At 42.7% G+C, this 15,117-nt stretch overlaps 1 protein-coding gene across 1 annotated transcript; it reads left to right on the top strand.

Moving 5' to 3' along the window:
- The first annotated feature begins 12,494 nt into the window (after window positions 1-12,494).
- Window positions 12,495-14,487, top strand: LOC123189333 (ethylene-responsive transcription factor ABI4). Its single transcript, XM_044601728.1, has 2 exons — window positions 12,495-13,214; window positions 14,300-14,487. Exon 1 carries the CDS (start codon window positions 12,782-12,784, stop codon window positions 13,175-13,177), a length of 396 nt encoding a protein of 131 aa, XP_044457663.1. The 5' UTR covers window positions 12,495-12,781; the 3' UTR covers window positions 13,178-13,214; window positions 14,300-14,487.
- Window positions 14,488-15,117: the final 630 nt, after the last annotated feature.

Raw genomic sequence — 15,117 nt, 5'->3', positions numbered from 1 at the left:
CACTAGTGAAACCTATGGCCCCCGGGTCTATTCTCATCATATTAATCTCCATCACTTTAATCTTGCTTTGCTTTTTTACTTTGCCTTTTACTTTTCACTTTGCATCTCTATACCAAAAATACCAAAAATATTATATCTATCAGATCTCACTCTCGTAAGTGACCGTGAAGGGATTTACAACCCCTAATCGCGTTGGTTGCGAGTAGCTATCGTCTTGTGCAGGTACGAGGGACTTGAGCGTGGCCTCCTACTGGATTGATACCTTGGTTCTCAAAAACTGAGGGACATACTTATGCTACTCTGCTGCATCATCCCTTCCTCTTCGGGGAAATCCAACGCAAGCTCAAGAGGTAGCAAGAAGGATTTCTGGCACCGTTGCCGGGGAGTCTACGCAAAAAGTCAACATACCAAGTACCCATCACAATCCCTATCTCTCACATTACATTATTTGCCATTTGCCTCTTGTTTTCCTCTCCCCCACTTCACCCTTGTCGTTTTATTCGCCCTCTCTCTCTCTATCCTCCCTCTCTATTTGCCTCTTTTTGCCCGCTTGCCTTTTGTTTGCTCGTGTGTTGGATTGCTTGTTTGTCGCGATGGCTCAAGATACTACCAAATTGTGTGACTTCACCAATACCAATAATAATGATTTCCTTAGCACTCCGATTTCTCCTCTTGCCAATACTGAATCTTGTGAAATCAATACTACTTTGTTGAATCTTGTTATGAAAGATCAATTCGCCGGCCTTCCTAGTGAAGATGCCGCTACTCATCTGAATAGCTTCGTTGATTTATGTGATATGCAAAAAAAAGATGTCAATAATGATGTTGTTAAATTGAAGCTATTTCCATTTTCGCTTAGAGATCTTGCTAAAGCTTGGTTTTCGTCTTTGCCTAAAAATAGTATTGATTCTTGGAACAAGTGCAAAGATGCTTTTATCTCTAAGTATTTCCCTCCGGCCAAGATCATCTCTCTTAACTTAAAGCAACTTGATCATGAACATGTTGCACAAGCTTGGGAGAGCATGAAATTAATGATACGTAATTGCCCTAATCAAGGTTTGAATTTGTGGATGATTATACAAAAAATTTATGCCGGATTGAATTTTGTTTCTAGAAATCTTTTAGATTCGGCCACGGGAGGCACTTTTATGGAAATCACTTTAGGAGATGCTACTAAACTCCTAGATAATATTATGGTTAATTATTCTCAATGGCATACTGAAAGATCTTCTAATAAAAAAGTGCATGTGATAGAAGAAATCAAAGTTTTGAGTGGAAAGATGGATGAACTTATGAAATTATTTGCTACTAAGAGTGTTTCTTCTGATCCTAATGATATGCCTTTGTCTACTTTGATTGAGAATAACAATGAATCTATGGATGTGAATTTTGTTGGTAGGAATAATTTTGGTAACAACGCTTATAGAGGGAATTTTAATCCTAGGCCATATCCTAGTAATCCTTCTAATAATTATGGGAATTCCTACAACAACTCTTATGGAAATTATAATAAGATGCCCTCTGAATTTGATAATAGTGTTAAAGAGTTTATGAATTCACAAAAGAATTTTAATGCTTTGCTTGAAGAGAAATTGCTTAAAGTTGATGATTTGGCTAGGAACGTTGATAGAATTTCTCTTGAGGTTGATTCTTTAAAGCTTAGATCTATTCCTCCTAAGCATGATATCAATGAGTCTCTCAAAGCCATGAGAATTTCCATTGATGAGTGCAAGGAAAGAACCGCTAGGATGCGTGCTTCCAAAGATGCCTTTATTAAAGCGTGTTCTTCCAATTCCTATGAAAATCAAGATGAAGATCTAAAAGTTATTGATGTGTCTCCTATTAAATCTTTGTTTTGCAATATGAATCTTGATGAAACTGAATATGATCTTCCTTTACCTAGAAGGCGTTCTAAAAATTCAGAGTATTTAGATCTTTATGATGAAATTGATGAAAGTGGGATTGAAAGAAATAAAAATCTAGATGTTGCTAAACCCACTATATTGGATTTCAAGGAATTTAATTATGAAAGTTGCTCCTTAATTGATTGTATTTCCTTGTTGCAATCCATGTTAAATTCTCCACATGCTTATAGTCAAAAGAAAGCCTTCACCGAACATATTGTTGATGCCTTGATGCAATCTTATGAAGAAAAACTTGAGTTGAAAGTTTATATCCCTAGAAAACTCTCTGATGAGTGGGAACCAACTATTAAAATTAAAATTAAAGATCATGAGTTTTATTCTTTGTGTGATATGGGTGCTAGTGTCTCTACTATTCCCAAGAGTTTGTGTGATTTGCTAGATTTCCGTAATTTTGATGATTGCTCTCTAAACTTGCATCTTGTGGATTCTACTATTAAGAAACCTATGCGAAGGATTAATGATGTTCTTATTGTTGCAAATAGGAATTATGTGCCCGTAAATTTCATTGTTCTTGATATAGATTGCAATCCTTCTTGCCCTATTATTCTTGGTAGACCTTTCCTTAGAACAGTTGGTGCGATTATTGATATGAAGGAAGGTAATATTAGATTTCAATTTCCATTAAAAAGGGCATGGAACACTTTCCTAGAAAGAAAATAAAATTGCCATATGAAACTATCATGAGAGCCACTTATGGATTGCGTACCAAAGATGGCAATACCTAGATCTATCCTCGCTTTTATGCCTAGCTAGGGGCGTTAAACGATAGCGCTTGTTGGGAGGCAACCCAATTTTATTTTTATTCCTTGATTTTTGCTCCTTTTTAGTAATAAATAATTTATTTAGCCTCTGTTTTGGTTGTGTTTTTTGTGTTTAATTAGTATTTGTGCCAAGTAGAACCGTTGGGAAGACTTGGGGAAAGTCTTGTTGAACTTGCTGTAAAAAAACAGAAACTTTAGCGCTCACGAGAACTGCTGTCATTTTTATTTGAAGAGTTCTATTTAGTTAATTATTTTTGAAGATGATTAATAGATAAATTCATCACGTCCAGCAATTTATTTTAGAATTTTTGGGGTTCCAGATCTTGCGCTAGCTACAGATTACTACAGACTGTTCTGTTTCTGACAGATTCTGTTTTTCGTGTGTTGTTTGCTTATTTTGATGAATCTATGGCTAGTAAAATAGTTTATAATCCATAGAGAAGTTGGAATACATTAGGTTTAACACCAATATAAATAAAGAATTAGTTCATTACAGTACCTTGAAGTGGTTTTTTGTTTTCTTTCGCTAACGGAGTTCACGAGTTTTCTACTTTAAGTTTTGTGTTGTGAAGTTTTCAAGTTTTGGGTGAATTCTTCTGATGGATTATGGAACAAGGAGTGGCAAGAGCCTAAGCTTGGGGATGCCCATGGAACCCCCAAGATAATCCAAGGACACCAAAAAGTCAAAGCTTGGGGATGCCCCGGAAGGCATCCCCTCTTTCGTCCACTTCCATCGGTAATTTACTTGGAGCTATATTTTTATTCACCAACATGATATGTGTTTTGCTTGGAGCGTCTTATATTATTTGTGTCTTTGTGTTTTAGTATGCCACAATCATCCTTTCTGTACACACCTTTTGAGAGAGCCATACATGAATTAAAATTTGATAGAATACTCTATGTGCTTCACTTATATCTTTTGAGCTATGTAGTTTTGCTCTATGAGCTTCACTTAGATCTTTTAGAGCATGGTGGTGGATTCATTTTAAAGAAACTATTGATCTCTAATGATTCACTTAAATTATTTTGAGAGTCTCTTAATAGCATGGTAATTTGCTTAATAATAATATGATTGGTATTCAAGATTTGTGAAACTTTCTTTTGAGTGTGTTGAATACTAAGAAAAGATTGAAGCATGATAATTGTTTTGAGATATGGAGGTGATAATATTAGAGTCATGCTAGTTGAGTAGTTGTGAATTTAAAGAATACTTGTGTTAAAGTTTATGATTCCCATAGCATGCACGTATGTTGAACCTTTATGTGATGAAGTCGGAGCATGATTTATTTATTGGTTGTCTTCCTTATGAGTGGCGGTCGGGGATGAGCGATGGTCTTTTCCTACCAATCTATCCCCCTAGGAGCATGCGCGTAATACTTTGCTTTGATAACTTCTAGATTTTTGCAATAAGTATATGAGTTCTTTATGACTAATGTTGAGTCCATGGATTATACGCACTCTCACCCTTCCACCTTTTCTAGCCTCTCCAATACCGCGCACCTTTCGCCGGTATCATACACTCACCATATACCTTCCTCAAAACAGCCACCATACCTACCTATTATGGCATTTCCATAGCCATTCCGAGATATATTGCCATGCAACTTTCCACTATTCCGTTTATCATGACACATTCATCATTGTCATATTGCATATCCCGGTACACCGCCGGAGGCATTCATATAGAGTCATATTTTGTTCTAAGTATCGAGTTGTAATTGTTGAGTTGTAAGAAAAATAAAAGTGTGATGATCATAATTTTTAGAGAATTGTCCCAGGTGAGGAAAGAATTATGGAGACTATGATTCCCCCATAAGTCGGGATGAAACTCCGGACGAAAAATAAATAAAAGAGGCCAAAGAAGCCCAAATAAAGAAAAGAGGCCATAAAAAAAGAGAAAAGGCCCAAATAAAAAAATGAGAGAAAAAGAGAGAAGGGACAATGTTACTATCCTTTTACCACACTTGTGCTTCAAAGTAGCACCATGATCTTCATAGTAGAGAGTCTCTCATGTTATCACTTTCATATACTAGTGGGAATCTTTCATTATAGAACTTGGCTTGTGTATTCCAATAATGGGCTTCCTCAAATTGCCCTAGGTCTTCATGAGCAAGCAAGTTGGATGCACACCCACTTAGTTTCTTTTTGAGCTTTCATATACTTATAGCTCTAGTGCATCCGTTGCATGGCAATCCCTACTCACTCACATTGATATCTATTAATGGGCATCTCCATAGCCCGTTGATACGCCTAGTTGATGTGAGACTATCTTCTCCTTTTTGTCTTCTCCACAACCACCATTCTATTCCACCTATAGTGTTATATCCATGGCTCACGCTCATGTATTGTGTGAAGATTGAAAAAGTTTTGAAAAAGGTAGAGTATGAAACAATTGCTTGGCTTGTCATCGGGGTTGTGCATGATTTAAATACTTTGTGTGGTGAAGATAGAGCATAGCCAGACTATATGATTTTGTAGGGATAACTTTCTTTGGCCATGATATTTTGAGAAGACATAATTGCTTTGTTAGTATGCTTGAAGTATTATTATTTTTTATGTCAATACAAACTTTTGTCTTGAATCTTTCGAATCTGAATATTCATATCACAATTAAGAAGATTTGCATTGAAATTATGCCAAGTAGCACTCCACATCAAAAAATCTCTTCTTATCATTTACCTACTCGAGGACGAGTAGGAATTAAGCTTGGGGATGCCTGATACGTCTCCAACGTATCTATAATTTTTTATTGCTCCATGCTATATTATCTACTGTTTTGGACTATATTGGGCTTTATTTTCCACTTTTATATTATTTTTGGGACTAACCTATTAACCTGAGGCCCAACCCAGAATTGTTGTTTTTTGCCTATTTCAGTATTTCGGAGAAACAGAATATCAAACGGAGTCCAAACGGAATAAAACCTTTGGGAACGTGATTTTCTCACCGAACGTGATCCAGGAGACTTGGACCCTACTCCAAGGAGTCAAAGAGGCAGTCACGAGGGTGGGGGCGCCCCCCCTAGGGCGCGCCCCCTGCCTCGTGGGCCCCTCGGTGCTCCACCGACGTACTCCTTCCTCCTATATATACCTACGTACCCCCAAACGATCAGGAGGGGAGCCAAAAACCTAATTCCACCGCCGAAACTTTCTATATCCACGAGATCCCATCTTGGGGCCTGTTCCGGAACTCCGCCGGAGAGGGTCGTCATCACAGAGGGCTTCTACATCATCATAGCCTCTCCGATGAAGTGTGAGTAGTTTACCTCAGACCTTCGGGTCCATAGTTAGTAGCTAGATGGCTTCTTCTCTCTTTTTGGATCTCAATACAAAGTTCTCCCCCTCTCTTGTGGAGCCCTATTCGATGTAATCTTCTTCTTCCTGCGGTGTGTTTGTTGAGACCGATGAATTGTGTTTATGATCAAGTCTATCTATGAATAATATTTGAATCTTCTCTGAATTCTTTTATGTATGATTGGTTATGTTTGCAAGTCTCTTTGAATTATCCGTTTGGTTTGGCCAACTAGATTGGTAGTTCTTGCCATGGGAGAAGTGCTTAGCTATGGGTTCGATCTTGCGGCGTCCTTTCCCAGTGACAGAAGGGGCAGCAAGGCACGTATTGCATCGTTGCCATCGAGGATAACAAGATGGGGTTTATTTCATATTGCATGAATTTATCTCTCTACATCATGTCATCTTGCTTAAAGCGTTACTTTGTTTTTAACTTAATACTCTAGATGCATGCTGGATAGCGGTCGATGAGTGGAGTAATAGTAGTAGATGCAGAATCGTTTCGGTCTACTTGTCACGGACGTGATGCCTATATACATGATCATGCCTAGATATTCTCATAACTATGCTCAATTATGTCAATTGCTCAACAGTAATTTGTTCACCCACCGTAGAATACTTATGCTCTTGAGAGAAGCCACTAGTGAAACCTATGGCCCCCGGGTCTATTCTCATCATATTAATCTCCATCACTTTAATCTTGCTTTGCTTTTTTTACTTTGCCTTTTACTTTTCACTTTGCATCTCTATACCAAAAATACCAAAAGTATTATATCTATCGGATCTCACTCTCGTAAGTGACCGTGAAGGGATTGACAACCCCTAATCGCGTTGATTGCGAGTAGCTATCGTTTTGTGCAGGTACGAGGGACTTGAGCGTGGCCTCCTACTTGATTGATACCTTGGTTCTCAAAAACTGAGGGAAATACTTATGCTACTCTGCTGCATCATCCCTTCCTCTTCGGGGAAATCCAATGCAAGCTCAAGAGGTAGCAGTAATACCCTACGTCCTGCTTGATTGATATTGATGAATACGAGTATTACAAGAGTTGATCTACCTCGAGATCGTAATGGCCAAACCTTAGAGGTCTAGCTTGTATGGCTATGATAAAGAATCTCTCCCCTCTACGGACTAAGTCCTCCGGTTTATATAGACACCGGGAGGATCTAGGGTTACACAAGGTCGGTTACAAAGAAATGAATCTACATATTTGGTCGCCAAGCTTGCCCTCCATGCCAAGGAGAGTCCCATCCGGACACGGGTGTAGTCTTCGGTCTTCGTATCTTCACAGCCCATCCGTCCGGCCCATGGCTAACAGGCCGGACGCCCGATGACCCCTTAGTCCAGGACTCCCTCACCCCCCTATCGCCCACACTCACTTGGCGACGGTTCCAAATGTCGTCGCAGAAAGGGGTTAAAACCCGTTTGTTTTAGGACTGACGTGTACCCGTGATAATTCCCTTAAATAAGCTATTTTCTTGCTCAAGTGTAACTTGGCTAAGAAAATCATTAGTGGAATCAAGAGAACTACTAGAAGCAACAATATTGGATTTAGCATGATTATTGTTGCTACTAGATTAAGAATCTTTCTTACTCTTGTTGCTAGATTTTACTTGTGGCATGTAAGTAGACAAGAGTAAACGCTTGGCAATGTAAGAAGAACTTTTCTTACGAAGATCATCATTGATTGCTTTTAAGAACCCATGCTCTTGCTCTAGGTTGAGCTTTTCAAAGCGTAGCTTCTCATGAGTCTTTAAAAGCTCTTGATGATCTTCTAAGGTAGTTTCATGAGTTAACTTAAGAGTGTTTAGTTCTTTAGTTAGACGCTCAATCTCCTTCTTATCACCGTCATTCATTTTATCTTGGTTAGCATGATTAATAGCAAATTCATCATAGTTTTCATCACTAGAGTTGTCAACAAGTAAATCATCATCACCTAGCAAATCATCGTCATCACTATTGACATCAACATACTCGGGGTGTGATACCTTTGGGCCTTTAGCCATGAAGCATCTTCCAATTCCTTCATTTGTTGAGTCAAATATGTCATAGGAGTTGGTTGACACAAGTGTTAGACCGGCAACACCTTCATCTTCAGTATATTCGGAGTCGGAGTGATAACTTCTCTCGGAGTGGTGGTCAGAGTCGGAACCGGATACCCATTCACCAACATGAGCTTGATGTCTTCGTATTGTGTAGCTCCTTGATGACTTGTCCTTCCTTTCCGAATCCTTGCTTCTGCGAGAGGTTCTTCGTTCATAACGATCATCTCTACTCCTTCTTTCTCTTGGAGGTGATTCTTCCCATTTGCTTCTCCTTTTATGTGAGCCTTCTCTTTTTTTGTAGGGAGCCATACACTCATTGGAGTAGTGTCCGGGTCTTCCACAATTGTAGCAATTACGCTCACGACTCGAAGATCTTTCGTCATTGTAGGACCTTGACTTGGAACTTCTTTCTTTGCTTCTACTCTTGTAGAACATGTTGAAATTCTTTACCACTAAGCTCAATTCCTCATTGAAGGCTTGTTTCTCACTTGATGAGTAGGAGCATCACATGAGGCTTTGTAAGCACCACTAGACTTGTTGTGAAGCTCTTCTTTATCCTTGAGTGACATCTCATGAGCAACAATTCTACCAATGACTTCCGTTGGCTTGAGATCTTTGTAATTGGGCATCATTTGGATCAATGTGCACACGGTATCATATTTTCCATCCAAGGCTCTTAGGATCTTCTTGATGATGAATCTATCGGTCATCTCTTCACTTCCTAAGCCGGCAATCTCATTTGTGATGAGAGCAAGCCTAGAGTACATTTTAGTGACACCTTCACCATCCTTCATTTTGAACTTGTCAAGATGACTTTGAAGCACATCCAATTTGGTTTCCTTGACGGAGTCGGTACCTTCGTGCATATCAATCAAAGTATTACAAATTTCCTTTGCATTCTCAAGACGGCTGATTTTGCTGAATTCTTCAGGGCACAATCTGTTGAAGAGTATATCACAAGCTTGATATTTGTATTGCAGCATCTTCAATTCTTCCGCGGTAGCTTCACAGTTTGGTTCTCTCCCATCGAAGAATTCACCTTGCAAGTCAATACACACAATGGCCCAAATGGCAGGGTTATGTCCAAAAATATGCATTTTCATCTTATGCTTCCAACTAGCAAAATTAGTACCATCAAAGTAAGGGCCTCTACGGTGATAATTTCCCTTGCTAGACGGCATACTCTCCTAGGTTGTGAAACCAAGGCTATGATCACCAAATCTATGGAAATCAAGGCAAATGGAGACCAGAGCTCTGATACCACTTGTAGGATCAAAAGTATGTCTAGAGGGGGGCGTGATTAGACTACCTGACCAAATAAAAATCTATCCTTTTCCTAATTTTAAGTCTTGGCAGATTTTAGCAACTTATCACTAGTCAAGCAATCAACCTACACATGCAATTATAAGAGTATAACAGCGCAATGTAAATCATTGCATATGAAGGTAAAGGGGAGGAGTTTGGAGGGGGCAAACGCAATGTAGACACGAAGATTCTTGGCGTGGTTTCGATAGGTGGTGCTATCATACATCCACGTTGATGGAGACTTCAACCCACGAAGGGTAATGGCTGCGCGAGTCCGCGGAGGGCTCCACCCATGAAGGGTCCACGAAAAAGCAACCTTGTCTATCCCACCATGGCCATCGCCCACGAAGGACTTGCCTCACTTGGGTAGATCTTCACGAAGTAAGCGATCTCCTTGCCCTTACAAACTCCTTGGTTCAACTGCATACTCTTGACGGAGGCTTCCAAGTGACACCTAACCAATCTAGGAGACACCACTCTCCAAAAGGTAATAGATGGTGTGTTGATGATGAACTCCTTGCTCTTGTGCTTCAAATGATAGTCTCCCCAACACTCAACTCTCTCTCATAGATTTGGATATCGTGGAAAGATGATTTGAGTGGAAAGCAACTTGGGGAAGGCTAGAGATCAAGATTCTTGTAATTGGATTGGAATGTCTTGGTCATAACACATGAGTAGGTGGTTCTCTCTCAGAAAATGAATGTTGGAAGTGTAGGCATGTTCTGATGGCTCTCCCCACGAATGGAGGAAGGGGGGAGGGGTATATATAGCCTCCACACAAAATCTAACCGTTGCACACAATTTACCAAACTCGGTGAGACCGAATAGTGAAACTCAGTCAGACCGATTCAGTTCAAAATGTGAACGTTAGGCTTTTCGGTGGGACCGACATGATCAACTCGGTGGGACCGATTGTGTTAGGGTTAGGGCATAACTTAATCTCGGTGATACCGATCACATGAACTCGGTGATACCGATTTTAGTAATAGGCAACACAGAGAGTTGGTCAGGCAAACTCGATGGGACCGATCGCTCATTTCGGTGAGACCAAAATGTTACGAAAAGGAAACAGAGAGTTTGCATTGCGAACTCGGTGGGACCGATCGCTCATCTCGGTTAGACTGAAACGTTACGAAGGGAAACAGAGAGTTTGCAATCCCATCCCGGTGAGACCAAGATCCCTATCGGTGAGACCAAACTGATTAGGGTTTCTGGCTATGGCTATGCAAATGAACACGGTGGAGCCAGATAGATCCAATCGGTGGGGTCGAGTTTGACTTTAGGTTTAGGACATATGTGGAAATGAGAAAGTGGTTGAGGGCTTTTGGAGTATATCACTAAGCATTTTGAGCAAGCAAGCCATTAAGCAACACTTCATCCCCTTTTAATAGTATTGACTTTTCCTATGGACTCAATGTGATCTTGAATCACTAAAATGAAAATGTAGAGTCTTGAGCTTGTGCCAATATGTGTCCTTAGCATTTTGAGGGGTCCATATCTCTAGTCCATGCGATGCCAATCATTGAACTTCCTGAAATGATTATCTTGAAAGAATTTTAGTTCAATGAGCTATATGTTGTTAAGAATTACCAAAACCAGCCAGGGATTAGTTGCACTTTCACACCTATATAAATAGAGGAGAGGAGGCGCACCAAAGGGGGAGAGATCCATAGATCAACACAGCAATCACTGGGCGCCCCTCTCTCTCCCGTTGCACCACCACCTCGTCCCAACGATGCTTACCGAAGCGTTGTCAGCGCTCCACTGCCACCATCACCACCACACCATCGTGCTAGTTGTGATCCTATCTACTTATCCACCTTCTCTTGCTGGATAAAGGAGAAGGAGACGTCATTGTGTCGCACGTGTGCTAAACTCAGAGGTGCCATCTGTTCGACACTAGATCGGTTGGATCTTAACGCAAGAACTGGATCTTTGCCACACATGAATCCTTGTCCAGTGATGAGTTCGTTCGGACGGTGGCCACCTTGTGGGTAATTTAGAAAGAGAGGAGGAAGGCAATTCACCAGGACATCTTTCAGAGTCCTCTTTCTACTCATTGTTCTATAACTCTTTCTATCAAATATTCAAGTTACTGCAAAGCGGACCACAATCTCAACCAGAATTACTGCCCCTAGACAGTCGCAATGTTTAGCCTGTCTGATGAACTGTGCCAAGATCAATGCTGATGTGCCAGTGCTAAGGAATGAGGGATTTGGTGCAGTAGGTGCTTTGCAGAGATCATACCAAAACTTTTCGGGGAGCTTCAACTATGGTACTCAATGATATATCTGAATCCACGATGTTTGAAACACTTGCGTTAGAGAAGCCATGACACTTGAAGATGATCTTTATGTTCAGTGGATTCATGTTGCTTCAAATTGCATGGTTGTGGTATATAAAATGTCAAGCAAGGGAGTTCAGTTAGCTATGGTGCAATCACCCATGAAACCGTAGACGGGGCAATAGTTTTTACAACTGGTAACATATTTCATGAATTAGTAGCTCGAATGTCGAAGCTCCCAATCTAGCGAAGCATACTTTATGTCTATGGACTGCCTGTCATGTTTGGTTAAGCCAACCCGAAGATCTTCTTTTCGTACCTTGAAACACTGTGACGAATTAACAAAGTTTCGCGAAATTGTCTAAAAAGACCTATGTTCGCTCATTTTCTATTTTTTTATTATATATAGTGCGAACCGGTTTTTTTAGCTCAACACGTCTCCTCTACGCAGGTTAACTCTTGCCGCCACAACACTCCACAGGGACCCTGCCTTGGCTCACACAGCACCGTCTTTGTCATGCTGGTCTGGTTCTTCGCGACTACACTTTTCTAGTCCTACTCTGCCAAACATTTTGCAAGAACAAAAGAGACCGTGACTCGTGACACCAAAAAATCAACACAACAACGTGTAGTGCAAAACTCAATCAGGCAACCAAGCCCTTGCCTCGTGCCAAACATTAGCAAAACCGAACGAAAAAACAGTAGCGACTTCCACGGCGGGAAAGCCCTAGCCTATACGGAACAGCGAGCTCGGTCCCGTGCCCCGACCTTGACGCGTCTTGCTTGGGGTCAAGCTGTCCGCGTCCTCCCAATTATTACGCCCCGCTGGCGGTAACCTGACTACCTGCCGTAACGTTGTTGTTGATTGCAGAGAGAGGAGCGAGCGAGTGGCTGTCCGCGGCCCGACCCCCGGGACACGCCACGCAACCGCCACCCCCCTCCGTCGCCGTCGCGTCCCCCGAACACAAAGCGAGGGAGCAGTGGGACACGGCCACACGCGTCCAGCTTCCGCCAGCCTCCCACAGCTCTCGTCTCCGTCTCCTCCGGTTCCTCCTCCCCTCCTCCCTCTACACTTCTCTCTCCCTCTCTCTCTCTCGCCACAGTCCCCGCCAGATTTGTTGCCTCACCTCACCTCACCTCCACCTGTATCTGTATGCCGCCAACGCCCCCATGGCGCCAAGCGCACCACGGCCGCCCCGCCGAGCCGCGACCTTGACACTCCTCCTGCCCTTCCTCCTCCTCTCCTCCTCCCCGTCCCTCTCCTTCGCCGCCGAGCCGCCGCCGTCGAGCCCCGCCCCGCTCCGCGCGCCGCCGCGGCGGGTCGCGTCCGACTCCGACAGCGCCCCCCCGCCGCCGCACCACCCGCAGCACCACCACCACCACCACCGCCCGCCCCCGCCCCCTCCGCACTGGCGGCGGCTCAACTTCGGCGAGAGACTCGGGATCGCCTTCGCCGGCGTCGCCGTGGCAATGCAGGTCGTCCTCGGCGCGTTCCTGGCGCTGCGCGCCTGGCAGCTGCGGCGGCTCGACAGGGCCGAGGTGTCCTCCTCCACGCCCCTCACCTGACCTGACCGCCTGCTCTGCTCCTTGCTCGTCCCGCCAGGTCCGTGATTCGTTAATTGTCCGTGATCTGAAATCGTCGCTGTAAGGAAGGAAGCCATGAACGCATGCCTATTCTCCATTAATTCCATTTTTACACGCCGTTCTTTTCGCATGTGTTGGGCGCCAGTGCTTTGCTGTAGGGTGTGTACAATTTGCTTCTGCTCCGTGCAGACCCTAGTAGACAGGCCATGTGATGCACTGATGTGAGAGCTGTGGTGTCTGTTTTATTTGTGAGTAGGTACTACTAGCAAGTGATCCAGATTCCGAAATGGTGACATGTTGATTGATTCATGTGGGGCTGGGACTGATTATAGGCTTATAGCTGCTTGCTTAGATGGGCATCAATGTACAAAGTGATTCAAATTATTTTTGTGGTGCCGTGATCTTAGCTCTTAAGTATGTCACCTGTGCTAGCACTTCAGAGAATCAACATTGCTTGCTCCATGTGGAATGATTGAGCCAGCGATCACACAATGAAGTTGCACTTATGAACCTTGGTCCTTTGTCACTCCTGCTATGATGGCTTAGTGATCAGCAAGCTGATTGTAAATCCTTTTTTTAAAACAAGCTGGCTGTACCTGTACTTTGTTTTCTACTACTCCTGGTCTAGTCTGTATTTCTTTCTATCTGCACTGTATTTCTTTCTATCTGCACTGTCCTCTCCTGGTCTAGTCTGAGTGCAATCACGCTATCATGATAGAAAATTCAGAGCTATCAACTATTTAGTGATCATGGAAAATCAGCAAACTCCAGATGTATGGTTAACTGTTACTAGCTGTTCGTGTTATCACAAGCTGTCCACTTCATCTGTTACCTTCGGGCAGGTATTGCATGTGTAACTATGATGCATAAACAGGGAGTCGGTTGAAAGGGCATGTCGTGGGGTAACCCATCTCTTGCTTGTTTCCTTCGAGAGGAAAGAAAAATAAGGAGCATAGTTGTTAGGATCAAATGATTTTTGAATCTGAAATGGTACATGGATCATTGGTCATGCATGTGAGAGCCAGATGGTCAGTAGTTACATGGTATGTCCTAAAATTTGCATCTTGGACAACTGGACAAATCTGACCTTATTTTATTGCTCAGATCCAAGCCCTGAAGTACTTGACTGTAAAAACGTGTGCCAACTTGAATGAGCAGCTGTCCACTGAAGAGCAAGATGTGGATCTGGAATGTTCTTCTTGGTATCTTTGTCCTACTAGTTTAGATACCTCAGCTTTTGTTTGTAGACGCGGGTTTGATGCATTCAGTCTAAATAAGTTTCTGCGTCGAAAGTCCTCTTCTACTGTCACCGATCAAATTCTACTCCTTCCACTCCAAAATAAGTGGCGTAGTTTTGAACTAAGGCAACCCGTGGTGCAAAACTGTGACACTTATTTTGGATCGGAGGGAGTACTTGATATATCAATAGCAACAACAACCCCCTTGGAATAGCGGGGTCTTCATCAGCCTGCCAGGCCGCCCAATTGTACAATGTACACATGATCTTCTGGGCCGCAGATACACGTCAGGCCTAGAAGCTCACGCGCCATGCCCAACCGGATTCTACGGAGTTCCTGGATTGGTCCAACTCCACCGTCACCTTCGACTGCATAGACCACCCGGCCCATGTGCCTCAACTAGTGAACTTTGCTCTGGTGGTAGATTTGATTGTCGACGGTTTCCGCCTCCTCGAGTCATGGACGGGGGCACCGGGTTAACATGATCTTCCCTGACAGCTTGGCGAAGATGCGAATTTTCAAGTCTCGCCTAAGCTCGGCATCCACCGGCTTCCACGGGTTTGTGCCTGGCAAAAAGGCGCAACTCCATGGACAAGTCGAGCTAGTGGGGATCTTCCTAGACGAAGATAACTTCCGCTCAAAAACACGTGCTCTGAGGTCATGCCGTTCCATACGGGATACAAC

The sequence above is a fragment of the Triticum aestivum genome, chromosome 2A (assembly GCF_018294505.1).
Source record: "Triticum aestivum cultivar Chinese Spring chromosome 2A, IWGSC CS RefSeq v2.1, whole genome shotgun sequence".
Lineage (NCBI taxonomy): Eukaryota > Viridiplantae > Streptophyta > Magnoliopsida > Poales > Poaceae > Triticum > Triticum aestivum.
The sequence above is the reverse complement of the archived record's forward strand: the minus strand, read 5'-3'. Positions and strand labels throughout refer to the sequence as shown.